This window comes from Varanus komodoensis, unplaced genomic scaffold (assembly GCF_004798865.1).
Source record: "Varanus komodoensis strain SLA01 unplaced genomic scaffold, ASM479886v1 scaffold26, whole genome shotgun sequence".
Taxonomy (NCBI): Eukaryota; Metazoa; Chordata; class Lepidosauria; order Squamata; family Varanidae; genus Varanus; species Varanus komodoensis.
In genome coordinates this window covers 13,219,742-13,241,646 of record NW_025335684.1, presented here as the reverse complement: position 1 = coordinate 13,241,646, position 21,905 = coordinate 13,219,742, and the positions used below count along the sequence as shown (strand labels likewise).

General features: G+C 47.2%; 1 protein-coding gene across 2 annotated transcripts in view; it reads right to left on the bottom strand.

Moving 5' to 3' along the window:
* The window catches only part of ABCA3 (ATP binding cassette subfamily A member 3), an 81,656-nt gene that overhangs the window by 28,923 nt on the left and 30,828 nt on the right, over positions 1 to 21,905 (bottom strand). For both annotated transcript variants that reach the window (XM_044433252.1, XM_044433253.1), the window contains exons 3-13: positions 20,941 to 21,205; positions 18,967 to 19,094; positions 16,556 to 16,721; positions 10,836 to 11,095; positions 10,004 to 10,120; positions 8,219 to 8,339; positions 6,667 to 6,840; positions 5,302 to 5,483; positions 5,014 to 5,160; positions 1,305 to 1,434; positions 1,013 to 1,167 (exon numbers count right to left, since the gene is read on the bottom strand). In XM_044433252.1, coding sequence (XP_044289187.1) covers positions 1,013 to 1,167; positions 1,305 to 1,434; positions 5,014 to 5,160; positions 5,302 to 5,483; positions 6,667 to 6,840; positions 8,219 to 8,339; positions 10,004 to 10,120; positions 10,836 to 11,095; positions 16,556 to 16,721; positions 18,967 to 19,094; positions 20,941 to 21,205 — 1,845 coding nt within the window. The remainder of the gene's footprint in view (positions 1 to 1,012; positions 1,168 to 1,304; positions 1,435 to 5,013; positions 5,161 to 5,301; positions 5,484 to 6,666; positions 6,841 to 8,218; positions 8,340 to 10,003; positions 10,121 to 10,835; positions 11,096 to 16,555; positions 16,722 to 18,966; positions 19,095 to 20,940; positions 21,206 to 21,905) is intronic.

The following is a 21,905-nucleotide window of genomic DNA, read 5'->3' as shown; positions in this document are numbered from 1 at the left end:
AGGCCTCCTCCATGTCAGTCATAATGCGGAAGGGAGTAGAAAAGAGAACGGCCACCATCTTATTCCCCTTATACAACTATTTGGTGCAATGGCACTTGGAATATTGTGTTCAGTTCTGGTCACCTGACCTGAAAAAGGACATTATTGAGTCGGAAAAAGGTACAGATGAGGGCAACAAAAATGATCAGGGGGCTGGAGCAGCCCCTCTGTGAGGAGCGGCCTCAGCCACCGCGTCTGTTCAGCTTAGAGAAAAGGTGAGGAAGGGGAGACCTGACAGAGGTGTTCAAAGTAATGCAAGGTGAGGAGAACGTGGAGAGGGAGACATTTTTCTCCCTCCCCTATAACACCTGAACCCAGAGTCATGCCCTGAAGCTGACTGGTGGGAGGTTTAGGACAGATCAAAGGAAAGGACAGATCAAAGGAAATACCTTTTCACACAGTGTATAATCAAAGTATGGAATTCACTGCCACAGGAAGTGGGGATGTCCGTCCGTCTGGAGAGCTTTAAAAGGGAACTGGGCGGATTCACGAGGGAGGAGGCGATCCATGGGGCCCGGCCTCGCTGGCTATGTGCTCCCGCCTTCACCAGAGGTGGGTGGCCTGCCCACATGCACCGGCTGCCAAGCAGCATGGACAGGAGCCGGTCCTGCGCCCTTCCTGCTGGAGGGATCGTGCAGGCGGCTGGTTTGCCACCACGTGCTCGGCCAGAGGGACCTTCAATCTCACCCACGTGGCTCTTCTCATATTCTCCCAGCCGTGCTAGCTGGGGCAAGCTGGGAAGCGCAGGACATTTTTCTGTCTGAATGTGCGCAGGAATGCGCCCGTAATAACCCTTGCTCAGGGAAGGTGCGCTCAGCATTCCTGCTCTGCAGGAAGCGTGCTTGCTTGATGCCACAGGAACCTTGCGGCCACACGACTTGTAAGGGCCTCCTTGTACGTGCAAATAGCATAATGAATGGACCAGGCAGATGGTGATACAGAAATGCTGCAGTGAGGATGAAGGATGACTCACCCCGGAGTAGAAGCGCAGGTGCTCTTCCACGGTCATATGGTCAAAGAGGACATCATGCTGAGGGCACAGGCCAAGACTTTTCCGGATCAGAGTCATGTCCTGGGTGATCTCGTAGCCATTGATATAAGCCTGGCCACTTGTCGGTGGATACAAACCTAGGAAACATCAGCCAAAGTAGTAAAAGGAAAAAATGCAAGGACGCCCGAGTGGCCCAGGATGTTTTGGTGCCTGAGGCAGGCCAGGAACACCTGGAGGGCCACCTGCTTGCATCGCTTCAGCGGCTCAACCTCACCTGTGAGGATGGACAGAGTGGTAGTTTTCCCAGCACCGTTGTGTCCCAGAAGTACTGTGATCTGTCCCTCGTACATGTTAAGAGTCAGGTCCCGTACCGCTTGCTTGGTCTTGTTCCCAGCTTTGAATGACTGCAGACAGGAGTCAGAAAACAGCTACTTAGACACTCTTTCTATAGGTACATTTAGTAGGAGCTACTCAGAGGCTTCATATCAAAGGAGAGGCCAAGTTAAAACAGAAAAAGACCCTGGCCTGCACTTACGTAATCTGAACCAGAAACAGAGGCTGATCTTAACTTGGTTAGTGAAAACAAACCAGCTTCATAAACTATGTGTTGCAGTTGATGCACAGATCAACAGGTGCAACTTTCATTGGTTAAATCATGCAGTCATTGGTACATAGCGAGGCCAGAGAAAAACCCCCATTTCTAGAAATCAGCGTGTTGCATTCTTGAAATGCAGCTGATGCTGACCAGGCGCCAGTCCAGAGAAAGCTCCTTGGCACTTGACAGATGACAGCAGCTCAAACTAAGGGCGAATCACCCCCCAGCCCCTTCTATGTAATAGCACTCCACCCTCCTTTGCCGCATCTTCTTTGGCATGCAAGCGGGAAAGATGGCGCCATTGCAACTTTTCCTTTCTGTAACCTACTGGAAATTATTAACCGTGCTACAAGTAATTCTCTAATGATCAATGCATAAAAGGGCCAACTGAGGGCTGCTCAGGGGCAGGCCTGGAACAACTCGATGGTAGCCGGTCATTCTTGAGAATCAATCTTTTAAAAGAAAACGTTCCCCTGTCGTGCATTTTGGGCACACGCACACCAGGACACGGACCGTTTGGTCAACAAAGTTGACAGTTGCAACAACTATAGTTGAGATTAAAATAAGCTTGTCTAGTCTAGTTGTTGGAACTGCGGAGCCAAAGATACATGTGCTGGGATTACCCACTGGTGCAAAAGTTTTGCCTTCAAGTCTTTGCCTTTGCCAAAGAGATCACAAAATAACATTTGACATATCTGCAAAACTGGGACTGATGTTTCTTTAAAATGGACCTTGATATAGAAATAAGACCTAACAAGCTCCTGGTTTTTTAATGCACAGCAGTCAGGTTGTTTATGGCTGCTCACTTGAAATCAGTAAATAAACTTTTTCTTTCACATGCAAATGGAGAATCTGGGGCTTTGCCACAAGAAATTGGCACTTTTTACAGAACATGGTGTCTATATATTGCATTCACTCTTACTGAGAAGAATGTGTGATAAACTCCGAAGACACATGTAACTCTGTGCTGTGATCTCATAGAACAATGAGTGATCAATTTATCAAATAATTTTGCTTGTACCAAATAGAGATCCTGAAGGATTAGAAAGACTTTAAAGGAACTGACTCACATCTGGTGTGTTTAAATTTGTCAGTGCTTATTGTTACTTTTAAAAGTTCAAGAAAAAGATTTGGATGACACAGCAAGCTGCGGTTAACAAGAAAAGAGGAGCAAATCTTTCCAAACTCATTCTCAAAGCTGCACTAGAGAGAAGAACAGAGGGAACATGCAAATGAGTTTTAGTGTTATGCCTGAATGCCTGTGTTTTACCAATACAAGCCAACTTGTGCCTGAATTTGCTTTTTTCCTCTACCCTTCCAAACCCGTTTCCTTTTGTGTTGTGTCTTTTACACTGTAAGGACTGTTTTAATTCTGATCTTATCTTAATTCTTATCTCCCCAGTTGGGGAGACTATTTGGCTGAAGGACAGGGCTAAAAATGCCCTGTCAAATAAATAAATAAAATCAAACTATATGCCAGTATCAAGCATCTTTTAAGCAAGCAACTTCCAAGAAATCCCTAGTTGCCTAGGAAACAATGTCAATTCCAGAGATCAAAGGTGTTCTCCAGATAAGGCCTCCAATATTCCATTGCTCTGCCTCATTCGTGGAATTTTACAGGGAAAGCTAGACAATACAGCCTTCTGAATGTAATTCTCTCATATTTTCCAACTGTGGCGAATCCATTTGCAAGAAAGGCGAACTAGCTATTCATTGCTTTCTAATAAGTAATTCAAGGACCGTTCTGTCTAGAAGTCCTCTGACCTTCTCCCTTTAAAATGGCAAGGATGAATTATCTGATGTCTGCTCCAAACCACCCAAGCAATTGCTATAGTCTGGAATATGAGAACAGTAAAAAGGGACAAAGTAAACACAGATCAAGGAAAAATTACTAATAATTTGGAGCTATCAATCTACAGTTAATGATAAAAAACTGTGATACCAATTCTCAACTTTTATAAAAATATTAACAACTTAAAAACAAAATACCCAAGGCTATTGAAAAACACAGTAAGTTTTCTTCAGTATAATCTATTTCACTTGCCATACTAAATCTGGTGTGGATTTTAGCTAATGTCATTAGTAAAGTGGAGACTCTTTATATTTTGTATTTTAATATCCTTATTGTAAAGCAAGACATCTGTCTTCAGACAAACTATCCAGTTTGTTCCAATTTTTAGCGAGCTAGTAAGACATTTTCCCTCACATCTTATGTCTGAAACACTATTTTATGGGGCCCAGTCAGGGGCCTTTATGCTTTTATAAAGGATTGAGACTATCAAAAACATTATTCCTTTAGAATCCCTTTAGAATTAAAGAATTTAGAATTTATTCTTTAGAATTAAACTGTTGTTTTTATTTAAAAGAAAATTATTCCTTAGAATAATATTCCAGGTTCCATAAAGTATGCCTTCTTTCTTGCTACAAGCTGAAACTAATGCATCAACAATGATATCTTTGTTCAACCTTAGAAAAACAGAATGCTGGATCAAGCAATCCTACAGAAGCAGCTCAAAATTTTCCAGCTAGCAATGATTTGTATTCCAAATAGTGATTGGATTAAACCTGTTAGGATTCTCTCCTGCCTTTCAGATATCACAGAACCAGGGAAAAACTTTAGATCAAATGCAGCAATAACCTTGAGATGGACTTTTGCTGAGATAAAACAAAGTAGCCACAGGCCTGCAAATATGACCCAATTCTATAGAAAGGAAATTCTGAAACTTAGGTTTTGTCTATCAGTCAACGCTGCAGCTTGAAGACTATGAAACTCAGTCACCTGAAGTACTTCCTGACAGTTAGGACACCGAGGGTATGAAATGGGCTCCCAAGAGAAGGGGCTGAGGCCCCATCGGTGTGGGTATTCAAAGATAGGCTAGAAATGCACATGGTGGGCTTCTTGTGAGTGGAGCCAGCTAGAGCCAGGGGTCAGACTAGATGGCCCGGGAGACCCCTTCTGACTCACTCCATTTCTGTGTTTCTATGAAATTTGGTATGCATACGAAAGGGACTCAAGATGCACCTTATGCTTACATGCTTTTTTTCCTCCTTCCTTCTTTCCTTTCACAACATATATATAGCACTCCACATCTAAACAGATTCCAGAGCAGAGAACCACAAAAAACAAAGCACCTTATTAAAGGTTTTTGAAAGCAACGCCCATCAAAATTGTTGCTGGCCAGTGGAAGAAGGCTTCTTGAACTAAAGAAGTCTTCAGCAGCCATTGAAGCCCCTGGTTGCTGCCTGAATTCTAGGGGCTGTGGGTTTCACAGGAAGGGAGCTCCCACACTGGTCTGGGTGAGCCCCAGGAGTACTCCAGCAACCAGGCAGGTGCTCTCACAGGTAAGGAGGCACTCCCTTAGCGGGGCAGCAGTTTAGAGGGTCCCACCTTGGACAGATGCTTGATTTTGATCCCTGACACCAGGTCCGATGGTTCCTCTTCTAGGTACTGGCTTTTCAGGGCCTTCTCTGGGTCCTCCTCCTCTTCCTTCTCTTTTCCCAAAATTGTCTGGGGACTCCCACACCAATAGGACGGCTACAGAGGGAAACAGAAAGGTAGGAGGAATTTGGTTATTACCACTGCTGTTTGCAGCCATTTTAATCGGTTCACGCACATTCAGTGGGGAAAGACGTCTAGGGTGCAACCCAGTGGCCTTCTGGAGACGGGAAGACTCACCAAGAGGAAGAAGTACCAAGGCTGTGGGATGCCATACTCTCCTGGGAACACGGCCTCCACATACCAAGCCACCAGACCGTACAGCACGGAGTCCAGCAGCAGCATCCCCAGCACATGCGCCAGGGTGAAGTTGTCGTCCACGCTGACCGGCTTTATCAAGTCCCTCCATTGCACCCCAGTGCCTGGAAAACACAAGTGTCTGAGAATGGGCAGCAAAACACGCACCCTGGGAAGCTGAAGAGAAGGCGCCAGAAAATTGGCCAGGATGAAGCTGGATGCGGAAGAAGAGGCACTCGCATCTCATCCCAGCTTGCGCTCCATTAGCAATCCAGAAATGTGGCCTGCTTGTTTGTTTTTAATCTTGAAAGCTATACGAAAGTGGAAGATATTGACTAGCCAGTGACAAGTGTACTGGAAATGTTTAATCCAGCTATGTAGCAGGTAGCTATGTAGTGTGCAAAGAAAATAGGATACTGGAATAACTCACGGAGGGCTCCGTCCTACGCATGGTTAGAAAGAAAAAAGGCCTACAACTCCCAGCATGCTCCAGGCAGCGATGTCATCTGGGCATGCTGAGAATTGCAGGATATTCCTCTGTCTAAATATGCACAGGATTAGGAAGAAGCCTCTCCAACCTGGTGCCTTCCAGATGCTCCAGGTCCACTCCCACAGGCTCCAGCTAGTATGGCCAAGGGTCCGGGGTCCTAGACGTTGCAGCACAAAACATCTGGGAAGAACAAGGCTGCGGAAGGCTGGACTGCAGCCTTAATCATCCCATGGAGGAAACCTGCCTTTGCTGTGGAACAAGACTGTTTGCTTTATTGAGGTATCTCTCCTCCCAGAAAAAGTGGGGAACAGCCTGTGTCAGCACTCACAAACCACACAATAATGGGCTAGTGGAACCTTATAAAATCCAAAACAAGAAGTATCATCTTCTGTTTTTCACCTGGGGAGAGGAACTGACACATCGTCATTTATCCAGGTAACTCCAAAGGCCCACAGAACCACTGCGGCCACATAGAAAGGGGGGTGTACGCTCTCTTCCTCTTGTTTATATTCTATACCCATATTTAATTACTGTCTTCAATAAACTGTGTATCATCTCATACTGTGTCGTATTTCTTCTAAGTATCTTCAGCTCTAAAGTGAGCTGCCTTAGCTAGCAAGTCCATGAGGTTATTGGTTTTACTTTGGCATTTATATTGTAATAGAGACACTTTCTGTGTAAAGCAACTTGAGTTCCTATGTATGACTATTAAGAAACAGCATTAAATGTTAAAATATGCTTGAAGGGGCACATGCGTCACTGGGAATTCCACACGAATACTGGGAACCAGCCAAAACGATAAAAACAAGCCAGCTCACCTTTGCCTTCAAACATGCCGATTAACTGAGCTCCCATGGCCAAGGCAACATTAGACAGGAGGCAGGATGAAAGCTTCTGGTCGTGTGTCATGAGGTCATAGCGCGGGGAGATGAAGAAATAGGGAATGTAGGAGAAAAAGTAGAGGAATCCCCCTGTAGCAGCTGCCACATTTGCTGTGAAAACAAAGGTGTTGCGGGGAAGGGAGAAAAATATTCACGAAAAAACGCAGATAGCAAGAGTCTCGTGGCATTCTGAATGTCTCAGAGTGCAATCCTTTGCAAATTTAGCTGGGTCACTAGGGGAGCTGAGACTTTTTTCTGTCTTTATGCCCTTGGTCAGGTAAACAGATTTGGCTAGGTATTCCTACGAGCAATACTGATTCACCCGTTGTTGTTACCTCTGCAACCGAGTGTCTGTGGATGGAAGGAAAGCATTCCATCCCTGAGAATGAAGGCTAATGACAAGGAACACATAGTGCCCTTCTTTCCCATACCATTACGTCTGGAACAGAAGGGAACAATGATCTCTGTGTTTTGATTTCAGCCATGAGATGCTGCGGAAGAAACACAGAAACAGAGTGAGTCAGAAGGGGCCTCCCGGGCCATCTAGTCTGACCTCCGGCACCAGCCAGCTCCGCTCACAACATGCCCACCATGTGGACGTCCAGCCTATCCTTGAACACCCACACCGATGGGGCCTCAACGACCTTTCATGGAAGCCCATTCCACACCCTCGGGGTCCCGACTGTCAGGAAGTGCTTCCTGGCATCCAAATGGAACCTGGGCTCCCTGAGCTTTGCTCCATTGGAGCACGTTCTGCCTTCCTCTGCAGGGGACAGAACAGGTCTCTACCCACCTCCGTGTAACACTCCCTCACATACCCGTATGTTTTATTTATTTATTAAAACATTTCTATGCCGCCCCTTGCCGAAGCCTCGGGGCTCACAGCATAGAATAAAATACACAATAAATTAAGACAATAACAATTAAAATATATACATTAGAATAAAATAAGCCGCCCTGGCCAAATAAAATTCAATAGTATTAACATTTTAAATGCTGCTTAAATAAAAAGGTCTTCGCCTGGCGCCGAAAAACAAATAACGACGGCGCCAGGCGGACCTCTCTGGGGAGCGCATTCCATAACTTAGGTGCCACCGCTGAGAAAGCCCTCCTCCGAGTACCCACCCTCCTAATTTCCTTCACTGAGGGCTCCCGGAGGAGGGCCTCTCCCGCTGATCTCAGGGGGCGGCTGGGCATATATGAATGTTGCCAAGAACCTGCTATGTGACAAAAGCTTTGGACTGCAGAATGCTGGGACCTGTAGGACATTTTCCTGTCTAAGCATGCATAGCATTTCACCCTAAGAGTATGGTCCAGAAAGGCATGGCAGACATTTCAAATGTGGGGATAAGCAGCTACAAGCTGCCGGAACTTATGCGGCCCATCACGATGGGAAGGGGGCACAGGCAAGCTAACGTGAAGTTGAGTGCCTTCGTGGGGTGGCAGCTCTTTTGCTCTGTTGGAGGAAAAAGCAAAGACAACTACTCACCTCTGGAGAAGAAAGTGCTGACCATGAAACTGAAGGAGATGGACGCGATGGAGAAGGCTGCCAGGAAAGTGAATATGAGGGTGGGGTCGCTGTTTGTGAGCACTGCTCCCTGCTCACTCACCTGCAAAATCAACGCACTTGCGTTAAGTCCTGCTGCTTACTCAGTGATCACGAACAACAGGCAGAATGGGGAAATCCTAAGGATGGAGGCAGAACGTCAAGACATTACGTCCCTTCTCCTTGTTAGCAAATTTGGGTGACCTGACTTAGACCATGCTCTGCACAGATATGTGGAGAGCAGGGCTGTGCTTTAACAGTAGATTAATCAACCAAAATTTTGAGCTGGCTAACTGGAAGGAAGTAACTTTAATTGAGGAAGGCAAGTTATTTATGACTGTGGCTGCCTATTATGAGCACTCTGCATATAAGGTTTTTTGCAGGCTGTTGATTCTGAAAATAAAAAATGAAAGAGAAAATATTTAAAAGACGCCCTTTCTTTTTATTGCAATTAAATAATAAATTAAATAAAATTATTTGGTGTTACCATGCATAAACTGGACTGTATCTACAATAAGAAAATAAATAGCAACATATTAAAGAGATGCCTTTCTAACAATGGTGGTAACTTTTGTTTATTGAAAGTTTAGATAACAAAAGTTTAGATAACAATGAAAGTTAGATAACATGAAAATGAAAGTTTGATAATGACAATGAAAGTTTGATAATGAAAATGAAAGTTTGATAATGAAAATGAAAGTTTAGATAGCAAATGAAAGTTTAGATCACAAAAGGTCCTGAGATTCTCAATAGACAACAGCCAGAGATGCTGCCCGGTGCATTATGGGACTTTTTCCTGTCTAAACATGCACAGGATTCCACCAAGTGTAGAATCTCTGAATGAGTCACTTCTGTTGAAGTTCTAGGTGGCCAGCTGAAGTAGAAGCTAGTTTTAAACTTGGGACAGGAGATTAATATGTTCAAGTCCACATTTTTATGCTAACTTTGCACTGCCCAAACTTGTATGCAAACTGGAACACAGTTAAGTATTGATAGCTACACTTTCCTGAAGTTTTTAATCAAAGTTCCTGCATTCAAAAATGTACAGGAAAATGTGTGCATAAAAACATTACCGAGAAGTGCATGTAACAACATTTTGTTTTAGAGAAAGTGACCTTCAAAGCTGCTTATGATTTGGACATGTATAAAAAGTGCAGAAAAAATATAAATGAATCTTTGTGTGGATTTTAAAAAGAAGCTCATTTGCCCAGTAATGCAGCAACAGGAACGGAACAAGTTTAAAGTGGGAAAAATGAGAAACTGGGCTGAATTCAGAGGCAGTATTAAGGTCAGTGCGGTAGCGTTTGAGCACCGAATCTTTAATTTGGAGTCCCAAACTCTGGGGACCCTCTGCCTCACGTCCATGGTGCCCAGGTGCAGTTGCTGGAGCCCTGAGGATCTCTGCTGCATTGGACACACCTCTTGGCCTATGTGCGCTTCGCCTCCTGCTCCCCCACCTGAACCTCTCTGCCTGAGCACAGGGCCTTCCTCTGCCCTGCCTTTACATCCATTTCTACAAATAGGGATGTCCTGGGAGACAGTGTGCCTTAAAAATCCACAAACACACAGGCTGTAGAGCACATGTAAATTAGCAGGTGCAGATGTGTACTGTTTTTTCCCTATGGCCCTGAGCCCCAGATCATTTTGGTACCTTGCGCTGCTCCTGGCAGAGCTGAACTTGAAGGATTTGTCCACCCCTAGTTTTAAAGCCCGCCAGAAGATGCTCACCTTAATCCAGAAAAGAAGAGTGACAAAGAAGATGGATACCAAGAAGATGAAGAAGAACATGAGGAACCAGGCGGTCCAGTGCAGCCAGTTGCTGAGGCCCATCATGCGCATGTATTCCTGCAGGCAGAAAATTCAACACATCACCACACAAAAGCAGAGCCAAGCCGTAATTCTCCTGACAAGGACTCCTGCTCCTCACGCACCTCCCTTGCAGGGCCGTCTTAACCGCATTATGGGCCCCGGGCAAAGCAGTGTACTGGGGCGCCTACGACAACGACTCACAGTGCCGGTGTGTATCAGGAGTGATACAAAGAGAAAAGAACTTAAATGAGCAATTAGGGATGTAACTATATGCTCTTGATCGGTATGTATCATATATGATACAAGGTGCATCGAAGGGTTACCATACAGATTAGTATGGGGCCCACGGGCAAGTGCCCATCAGGCCCCTGCGCCGAGGCGGCCCTGCTCTCCTGAGCCCTGTAACTCTTGCCTTCAAAAGCGTCATCTCATCTCAAACAGTCATAACTGCAGCGGCCATTCTGAGCAGAAAAGGTCCAGCAGAAGAGGCAGAACAGAAATAAAGGATGCATTAATCCACCTGCGCCTGGTGGGATCCAACTAACCACATCAGGCCCAAGCATTATTTCTGGATCAGACGAGACAGTTCTACTCCCCCCCCCCCTTGCCTCTTTAAAAGTACAACAAAAGCTGAGACGTCCAGGATGACGTATTTTTCTATTCCACATCCGAAAGGCAATCTTTGTTTGGTGAAGAGGCAGGAAACCCACAGCCCTGGCCAGTCAGTTGGGAGGAATTCTCACTGTGTTACCTTCAGTTTCTTCTCCTTCTCACGCACCACAGCACGGACAATGTTGACCGATGTGTAGGTGAAGCTCAGCATGAGCAGCAGGGGAAGCTGGTTCTGAATGGCCACGAGGAAGAGGTCATTGATGTAGGGGGGGTAAGGAAAGCGCTGCACCACCACAGTGACCCGATCCAGGAGGCCCGCGGCAGTAGCGTTGGCGTGGTATTGCATGATTGCCTTGTCCACAGTGTGCTGGAGCGCCAGGAAGCCTTCCCGGAAGTATCCTATGAAAGCGAGACGGGGAAGCTGGAAAGGGCTGCTGGAACAGGCCTCTTTAAATGCATTAATTGATTTCATTTCACCTGTATACTGCCCAATAGCTGGAGCTCTCTGGTTCACAACACTTAAAGCCACAAAAATGCAACATAAATTACCCTATATAACTGTACAAGCTTAAGCAAATCATATAGAATAGAATCAAAAGCCAAAGTAGCAGCAGCAAAAAGATTTAAGATGCAGAAAAGCATTTAAAACAACAGAGCCTACATCCTTAAATTCCTAGGAAAATACGGTTTTCCTAGAAACTGGTGCCAGGAAGAGCACGATGCAAGTGACAGGCGAGCCCCTCTGGGAAGCGCATTCCACAACCTGGGGGCCACAGCAGAAAGGCCCCTGTCCTTAGTAGCCACCAATCTCACTTCCTTTGGCAAAGATTCCCAAAGAAGGGCTAGTGAGGACTATCATGGGACGTACGGTGGGAGCCTTCACTGAGAATGCCCAGGGGCGTCTCTGCCAACAATTAACAGGTTTCTTGTGTCTTGGGCAAGGTAGACAGTGACACAGCTAGACACTTAAAAGACGTGAAGCCTCAATGCAAATCTGTATATGCTAATGTATGTCTTTATTTGCAATTTAGAAATAATTGCTAGGATTTACATACATTTCATGAGGGCAGCCAGCTGGAACCGGGAGTCAGACTAGATGGCCGGGGAGGCCACTTCTGATTCAATCTGTTTCTTTGTTTCACAAGAGGCAAAGCCAGTCAATTTATTTCTCATCTGAATAGTCTCAAGTGAAATAAATTCTGCCATGAATATGCCCCCTAACGCAGATCACCCCAAACCAATGGAAAAATACGTTTTTCCAAGTTTAATTACCATGCAGGAGACGCCTGGAGATGCGAGCTGAGACGTGTCAGAACTGCTGAGAAAGGAAGCAACCAGCCTTCCCTTTCCATCTAGAATCCTCCTTGAAAACTGCCTCCTGCTTGGCAGTTTGGCTTACAAACATCTCTTGGCACCACGGGATGCTCCAGGCTCTGCAGAACGGAATCGTGGTCCTGGGAAATAAGGTCCGGGGGCCTAAACTTAGCAACTTCCCTTCAGACCTTTCCCTGTGAATCTTTGGCTCAGAATGGGGAGCTCGTGGTCCTCGCAAGGTTGTGCGACAGCAACTCCCATCAACCCTCACAACTAGCTAGGTTGGCTGGGGCTGATGGGAGTTGCAGTCCAACAACCTCTGAAGGTTGTTCCTAAACCTGCTGTATCTGGAGATACCAGAAGCATCTTTCACGCACTGTGTGCCTGCACAGCCGCCGTGGCGGAGACAGTGCAGTGTGCTACCTCCCACAAGCGGATGCTTGCGACCTGCGAGAGAGGCTGCAGAAACAGTGGTGCCGCCTGCCTAATCAGAGTAATTAAATGGAGGAACCACTTAATTAGGAAATCAAAAGGCACCCCTAATTAAGTATTTGTGTGTGTTCCATGCTTTGAGCTCTTTAGTACTTCTAAAGGTATAAATATGTAATGACAGCTACTATGGGTATCTATGCGATTTGCTCTCTGACTCCTTAGAAATTGTGTCTGAAGAAAAAAAGTATATTTTCCCAAGTTTTCTATAGTGAACTGAGTGATTTTAATTGATAGTCTTTCTGCCTTGGTTGCTTGGTTATTCTCTTCCCCCTTCCTTCTCCTTGCGTGCTTAAACTGTAAACCTGCAGGTCAAATTTTGTTATTGGCAGCAGTTCCATGCTTTACACTGCAATAAAACTTTAATTCTAGCTACTGAAGAGTTAATTACAATGCCTTATCAGATAGAAAAGGATTTGTCTATATTACTATGATGCATATAAATGAACACCTCTCTTGCCACAATCCCTGGCACCATATCAAGGATGTATCACCATAATTAACATTTCCTTCTTTGCTATGTAAATCCTTTCTTTAACTACTTGCATGTATAGGGGATCAACATATCCTCTCAACTGTTGCTAAGAACTCACAGACACTGCACTGGTTTTATTTATTTATTTTTTATTTATTAAAACATTTTTATGCCGCCCCATTCGCCGAAGCCTCGGGGCGGCTTACAACATAGATAAAACAAGTTAAAATCCATATAAAATAATCTTAATTAAAACTCACATTATAAAATAAGCCGCCCTGGCCAGATAAAATTCAATTGTATTTAGCATTTAAAATGTTGCTTAAATAAAAAGGTCTTAGCCTGGCGCCGAAAAACAAATAACGACGGCGCCAGGCGGACCTCTCTGGGGAGCGCATTCCATAACTGGTTTTGATTTCCCGTTAAGTGGGAATGCCCCATAGTTTCTGCTTCCCCTAAATGGCCCTTAATTGCACTATTGCTGATATATAAACAAGGCTCCATCCGTGTGCATTCCACTTTTCGCAGCAGAGGTCAGCCTTCCCCAACCCAATGCCCTCCAGCTGTTCTGCACAAGAACTCCCACCAATCCCATCAGGCATGGTGAACCTCACAGATGATGGAAGTTGTCCTCCAAAACACCTGGGGGCAGAAGGCATCACGTCAGAGAAAACTGGTTTAGCATGACAAGTTCCTGCCCCGAAGAGCCTATAGCTTCAAATGTGACATACACGTAGGGGAGGACTAAGAGGCCGATGGAAGCAAGGGAACAATATTCCATTGTTTCATGAAACATGCTTTCACTTTGCTCAACTTATTTTGGTGCCAAAATTTCCCCACGAAATTACCAGCCTCCACTCCCTGGTCACTCCCAGAATTCGGGCCAATCTGTTCCAGCACACTGTTCTAGTTGCTGTTAAAATTAAATATGCAATTAATAGGCTAATATTTGATCACAGAAAATGCAATAGATTGTCACAAACATAACAATGAGACATAGTGCACCTTAAAGACTAACACTTTTCTTATGGCATAAGCTTTCAGGGACCACCTTCATTGGATGCAAGCTATGCCGAGCTTCAAAAAGTGTGCATATGGATGGAGGTGGAACTAAAAATGGGCTGCCTCGTGAGGTCCAAGGGGAACAATGTACAAACAACAGAGACAGGGATAATTACTCCAAATTAGTAATTTGGAGTGGGCACCTTCTGGTTCTCCAGGTGTTTTGCCCCATACAATCTCTCACCATTTCTATGCCACTCATAAAGTGAGCTCTCCCCATAAAAACTCATGCCATTGTTGCGGTTCTTGTTTATATTATTAGTCCTAACTTTTTTAAAACACTGTAATGATATTCGAATAGGCTCAAAATCTAACAGATGCGATAAAAAAGGAAAACAGGCTGTGGAGGGCAGAGGAATGCAAGCATCTGGTCTCAGTCTGAAAAGACGTTCCTTCTGGAAGGAGGGGGGCAGTGAGATACCTGAGTTGTTTCCTCTCTGGCCACGTATGAGGCCACCTTTCTCTCTCTCTTGCCGTGATGTTTCCCCTGAGAGGCAGCAGCGCAGCCTTCCATGACTCTTGGGCCCCTGGCCAGTGGATGCCGCTAATTAATTAAGGTACCACAAGGTTCTTTGCTGTTTGTGCTGTTACAGGCAAGCCCGTCTTATACAATGCCTAAGCTGGGTTCATTCACCGGGATCATCAAATTTCCCAGGAACCAAAATCCCTACGAGTCGCTAACACATCACGCTTTCTCCTTCCTTTTCCAAATCTCCCCTTTCTCCCCTTCACACCATTTCCCTTGAAATGCCTGCAAGACGTCTCTGGGCACCGGTGCAGCTACACAGAACCATCATGCGTGCCCACTGGCAAGCCGCACTGAGCCAGCCTGGCAGAATGCCCGTGCACATATTCCAATTAGGAGATGACTAATGTGAAAGCATGCCAAGCCCGCGTCCCTGGCACCGTAGCAAGAGTACAGCTGCAGCCATTTGTTAAGCTGGTAATGAAACGAATCCTGCGGAAAGCTCCTCCAGCACGGCTGAGCCAAGGAGACAACCAGAGTGGATCCGGAAGAGGTAGCTGTGGCGGGCATCCTTTGCACAGTCACCCAGCAAGCTGGCAGAAATACGAAGGGTCTCCCGCTCCTAGCAACTCGGGCTGGAACCCGGCACCTCCAGGGCCTGGAGCAAGGCGCTTCAGGGTGCGGCACGACGGCTGGTGTGAGGCAGAGCAGCGGGGGCTGACCCAGGTTGCGAGGGGACTCCTTGTGCACCACTGTGAAGCCATCTCTAGGGCTCCCACCGGTGCCCAGCCCAGGTGTCAGCGGGACTACGGTCCACAGGTCCCCTCCCTCAAAAGGTCTACCTTCCCAGTGTGCCTCTCACCTTCTCTTCCACTTCCACCGCTTGCTGCTGCCCACCTGCGTACAGGGCAGCTCCTCCTCCTCCTGCCACCACCACCACTGCCCGGGCCCAAGCCAGGGGCAGGGGAACGGCTCAGCTGCCACGACGACGAGGAGGAGCATCTCCAGCAGGCTTGTGTCAGTGGCCCCAGCCAGGCGGCAGGTCCCCCGTCTGTGGCCCTGCAGAACTGTTTTCCACTGGAGTAGACAGCACTGGTCTAGACCATCTGACCAGTGATGTGTAGTGGTTAGAGCACTGAACTGGTATTGGATGGGATTCAATGTCATCCAGCCCCGGGGCCCTTCGCTCCTAACACACATCCAGAACTTATGGCACGGCACAGCATGAGCCAAGCACAAAATAGATTCCGTGATTCTGCCATCAGAACAATGACAAGTGATGCAAGTAACTGAGCAAACTGTCCATGTGACAAACAACCGGAGCCCTCCCTGCATCACAGTTTAAGGGTGTTTCCCAGGGGAAGTCTCCTATCGCTAACCCTCAAAAGGCGCTCGGGAGCTATTCTGTCTTTTCACAGAACAGTAGAGTTGGAGGGGGCCATGAAGGCCATCGGGTCCAACCCCTGCTGTCGTGGGAGGTTTCGTTTTCTTCCTTAACAGATTTTTTTCTGGTAAGAAAAAAGATGAAAGAAGTGGGAAGTTTACAAATGGAAGATGACAACAGCTGGACCTTCCATTAAAAATTCTGGAAATGAGTCTGCACAGGGAAAGCCTCTCTGAACACCCTGAAACATAGCAGCACCACCCTTTTTCTGATCTTACATGCATCACCCATCAATCTGGACTCAGATGTGACATTCCGAAACTTTCTACAGTGTGAGAGCCAGTGCAGGATGGTGTTAGAAAGTTAGACTGGGACTAAAGGCGCCAGTTTTAGTCCCCTACGCGTCCTTGCACTCACTGGGAGACTTTGGTTCAGCCACAGCTTCAGCCTAGCCTGCCACACAGAGGCGTTGTGAGAACAGGAGGGCCCAGAAGCCACACTGGGTTCTTTCCAAGAAGGGAAAATGTGCAATAGGAACAGAAGAACAGCAGCAGCAGCAGCAACGGTAATCGACTACAGTAAGCAAGGGAGCTGCCCATGTTTCCACATCCCAGCCAGAAAGTGGTCACCTCTCCACATGAAGGAAGATGCAGGCGAGGTGGTACTCACCTGGCGTTCCGCCGTCATGATAGCTGGGTTCCCGGGGGCCCGGCAGCTGCAGCAGTGGGAAGAGGTAGCTGGTGTGCCAGTCTCGGTCCCGGTTGGGGTTCAGTACCGTCTGCTCTGCCGGAGGGGCATTTCTAGGGCTGTATTTGAAACGTAGCTTGTAACTGACCTACAAGAGATGGGGCGAGGGGAGAGAGAGAGGAGCGATTGCAAAAGACGTGGCATCGCCAAAACACCCCATCCAGGAGCCGCGGCGCGAGAGGAGGGCCTTCGGGTGAACGAGCTGGAAATGGCATCCCTCCAAGGCAGGGCACTGACTGAAGGGCTGCTGCAGGCTGATTGCCAGTGGCGAGGTAGCGTGTTTTGTCTTCCGGTTCAGTTTTAGTCTTTAAGCTCAATGCACTCCACTTCTAATCGTGTGCCAACATCCCCCAGGACCAAGCAAGTGCCCAAATCCAAGAGCCACATGCAGAGATCCCCGGTTGCCTGGTTCTTTCCCGCTGGCTACTTGCCTGACCCCATGCCTAAATGACAGGGAGCTGGGGCAGAGAGGGCCTGGCCTCCTTACCGTACGTATTTGGGAGGGATGTGACCCTCCCGTACCCTGATTCTCTCCCCCAGCCCCATTTTCAGAAGAATATATGGGAGCCACACTTGGGTTAAAAATAGGGGTGAGAGGAGAGAATCAGGGCTTTGTGGGGTTTGCTGCGGATCTCATACCACACCCCCCATAATTTGAGCACTGGTCCAACCAGGAGAACCCCCGCATGGGATCAAGTGCATCTCGTTGGGAAGTGTGGAACAGACCAAATACCACACACACAATTTCCCCATCCCCTCTCTTCATGTCAAGGCCATGGGAAAGCTCGGGCGATCACGTCTTGGCTTAAGAAACTTCTATGCAAACAAGCCTTATGCCTGCACGTGTTTCCTCTCCCCACAACCCAGCAAACAAATCAGAAAGTCCTAATAGGAAAAAAGAGCTCCTGTGTCTTCTAAAACGGGAAACTGCAGCTAACAGCGTCAGAGCAGTCTACGCCAGCTTCCAACTGCGGCTTCCTCTGAGTTTCCCAGTCCAGATGAAACGGGGAATTCTATTAAACGGAAGATGCCCCCGTTTGTTTGCCAGCTCTCTCTAAGGGAGAAGGAAAGGGTCTGTGGGCAGAACTCTGACATATTTCACATCTTATGAAGCCAAGATAAGAACATCTGGAAGCAGTCAATGTATCTCGATGGGAGCAGTCTACACTGTCGGCCGTGCGTCACCCATGATAAAGTGCAGAGTAGCAAATGGACACTATGTGAAGCAGCCAATTATTATTCTAGAATGGTTATCAGGAAGCCGACTGGCTCTTTTCTATCCAGCCAGTTACAATTCCGGCTCTGGCCAGGAAGAATGTGTGTGACATGATTGTAAAGAACCCAGACATTCTGAGAAAAAAATCAGGCAAGTGCAGAGTGGTTTGCTGTGGCAGGAGCTTTTGTGAATCAGATGCATGGAATAGTTACAGAAAATGCCGGGCAGAAATTATGCTGCACACAGAGACACTGACACACACATGCACCGCAAAGGAATACTCATTTTCCCTGCCACGGGGCTCTTTACTGCAAACAAGCTAACGTTTTCCATGTGGCAGGAAGGATTTGTGTACGTGTTCATGGTGTTCCAGGATGTTTGTTGTCAGGACAGCAAAGCTGCACCCAGTGAACGACTTTCAGGGCACTGAAGACATCAGAGCAGTCTCTGTCTTAACACTGATCTTCTAGAAGCACCTCTTCCTACATTCTGCAACAGAACCATCCCAAATCAGCTAGTTCAGAGAAGGGGGCAGGCAGGTCTGTGTGCCAAATGAAGCTGCATCCGACTTTTCACCTGCCCCTTTGTAACTCCCTAGGAGCGTGGCCCAACCTAGTTAAGGACAGCAACCAAAAAAGAGGAGGAGTTCTTGCGAGCTCAGTCCAAAACTGTTGCTTGAGAGAAGGTGTAGGAACAGTAAGAGGTGCTACAAAGACGCTCCTTAATGCAACAGCTGAATGTCACTGATTTCATTCATGCAGTATTTCTATATCCTGCCCTTCTTCCTGCAAGGAGCCCAGGCAGATTACATAATCCTCCCCTTACTCCGCATTTCATCCTCACAACAACGCTGTGAAGTAGCTTAGGCCGAGAATCAAGACCAGCTCAGCGTCACCCAGGCTACCAAGTGCCAGTTCAGCAGCAGAGCTGTCGTGTCGCACTGGGGTCCTGGTATTCTCCTGCCAATGGGCTTCAACAGTTTGTTGCACGTTGAGAGGCCTGCAGGCTTCCATTTGGAAAAGGAATCTGCCCAAGGGTGCTCCCCGGCCCTGGCTAAGAGACTGCCACCCCTCCACGCGGGGAAGCCTCGGGCAGGATGGCCCAGAGAGACCCTCACCTGGAGCGGCAGGGGTTCCCGGCTGTGGGGGAAGCAGTGCTCAAGCACAAGGCCAGCCAGGACGTTGCCAGAGCGGTTATCAAACCGGACGTAGTCCTCAAAGTCTTTCTCAGAGAGAAAACCGTGAGCTGCAAGGAAAGCGAAAGTCACACAAGGAAAAGGAGGGACACCTTTCTCATCCAGACACAGAATGTAAAAATACCCGCCCTGCTGGACCCAGACCTAGGAGCCATCTAATTAAAAATGTGGCTTCCAGGAGTGGCTAGCCAAATGCCGTGCAGTTTTCCGGATATTTGAAGGCTTTCCCCCTGCCATACGACCCTGCCCCATAATTCGTGACCACAACCAAAGGCTCCATTCTTCATTCTACCACCTAAAGAGCCAGGTTTGGTGAGCACATGGGACAGGGCCTTTTTAGTAGCTGCCCCCCCCCCGCGAAGCTCTCCCTTGAGATTCAGGTTCCATTGGCTTTAACCGTGGCTTGTCGCCGATGCACAGCACTCTCTCACTTGAATTCTAACTGCAGCACCAACTGCATTGTAGCTACAGCTGCGCCCCATATTTATTTTATGGTGTGGGACATTTTTATGCAGAAATATTTAATAGGCAGAAGATGTGAATCGTAACCCTACTGAAGAAAGATGTATATACATTAAATAAGGAAAAATGTCGTGTCCTGGGGGTGCAATGGGGAGAGGCCCTCGCTTCCCCCTCTCCGGTTTCCGTGCCCCTTTTATAATGTCTAGTTTTCTTAATGAATTCTAGGCACAACATTTATGTTGCTTTCCTGTGGCCTTCCAGGCTTCCTGGTTCACGCTCCATAAAAACAGAAATGTGGAGTCACAGCCTAGCAGCCTCATCTGGGCCTCCAGAGGTTCCCCAGATGCCCCAGCTCCTCCTTTGACCTCATGTCTTCTCTTCAAGCCACCAAGTATTAGGTGGCTTCCCAGATTTTGTGCCGTTTTTGCCCCATTGTAAAGCCCCTCCTTAAGTTTAGAATCATAGAATCACAGAATAGTAGAGTTGGAAGGGGCCATGAAGGCCATCAGGTCCAACCCCCTGCTGTTTGTTTGTTTATAGCATTTCTGCCCCGTCCTTAACAGCATCTCAGGACAGCTTACAACATAATTGAACAAATACTAAATAAACAGAAAAGGCACAACCAACACAATGCAATAAAATAAGGTAGAATGTGACCAAGCATGACAATAAAAGCTGTTAAAATTTTAAATGTTAAAATGTTGGGTAAATAAAAAGGTTTTTACCTGGCGCCGAAAAGAATATAGTGTTGGCGCCAGGAAAACCTCACGGATGGGGTGCCGCTGTGGAAAAGGCCGGTCGCGTGACACCACGTTACACCATCCAACTCAGAAGTTTAATCGCTGTCCACAAGAGCTTCAGGCCACAACTGACGTTTGGGTCGTGCTGGTCCCCTTCTGCCTCTGACCCTGCCACCTTCCACTGGAACGCGGCTCTGGAAGCCTTCTCCAAAATGGACTCTGGCCCTTTGGTGAAGGAGGATCACTCCTGTGCTAAAGCACAAGGGGCTCCGCTCGGGAGACAGACCGTACAGAGGCAGTGTTAAAGAGGAGCCCCAAAGCTTTCCTTTGGAGCCCGAGCCTCTGGGAGGCCGCCTGTCCCATCACTCTGGTGCCCATAAGCACTCGCTCTGTAGGTAAAGGTGCAGGAGCTTTGTTGCCTCCAATCCCACGGGATTACCTGGCCTTTTGCTCTCATGGGCTTCACCTCCTGCTGCCCCCTCACTCTGCAATCGTTCTGGCCGACTTTTCTTTCTGATATCAAATGCCTTCCTTCTCCCATCTTTAAATTCCTTTTTGCAATTAAGGAAGTCCTCCGGACACAGGCGCCTTTAAGAACATGCACAGAGCCCCAGACTGCAAATCAGCACATGCACATGTCGTGCCCTGTGGGCCTCTCGACAGCTGCATCTGCCAGCCACAATCAGCTTCTCACCTTTGATGTCGACATCCAGCATCTCCTGCACGGTCTCGACAATGCTCTTCACAGCTGTGTTGTTGGCAGGGACGTAGGCCAGCTCCCAGGGACCACCTGGGTGCCAGTAATGGAAGAAATCCGGCAACTGATCCACCGGTACGGTGTTGTAGATGCTGGCATTGGGGTGGCTGACTGAGTGGACTCGATGGCGAATTGCGATGAGGATTGCAGCAAACAGCAGTGGCAGGCAGATCTCTATGATGGTGACCAAAATCTGGCGTTTCTGCAGAGCAAACCAAGGAAGTTCAGTTCAGTGCAAGATAATGCAACCGAGCCATCCTTGGCCCGCTGACATTATCGAGTCATAAAACATCAGATAGTCAAAGTGGAATCTCTGATACGCAGGTATAAGTCACCACCCTGTGACCTACAAGGTGCTCGTTCCTTCACAGCTCTTTGTTTTTTAATGCAAGATTCATTTACCACCCACGGTTGGTACCTGGGAGGAGATCTGAGAAATTAATCTGGGCATGGGATCACTGGATTACATCAGTGGACAAACTTTCCAGGACTTCCCTTTAATTATCTGGGAATAAATCATTGGTGACTAAATTGGAAAAAACCCCTGGGCCCACATCAGCTCCCTGTTGATTGCATTCATAAGATCAAAGCCTCAAACAAGTTACTCCAGAGCAAACATTTTACTTAGAACAGTCTGCAGGGATTTCTCTACTTCACTTTCTTTCTGTAGGACGGATCATGTTCAAATTCATGGCCGGGTACCTCAGACTTTTCCTGCTCTTTAAACACGGTGTAGGGTGCAGAGGGGAACGGTAAGGGGAAAGGGTTGGATGGGGGAAGAAAACCCTGTTTTCTGCAGGGAATAAAAAAGGCCCAGATCCCTTCTTGCAGCTGTCTGCATTCCACCTTAAGTCAGAAGCAAAGGAACTAGTTTTCGGCATGGCAGTTCCAGTTAAGGAGTT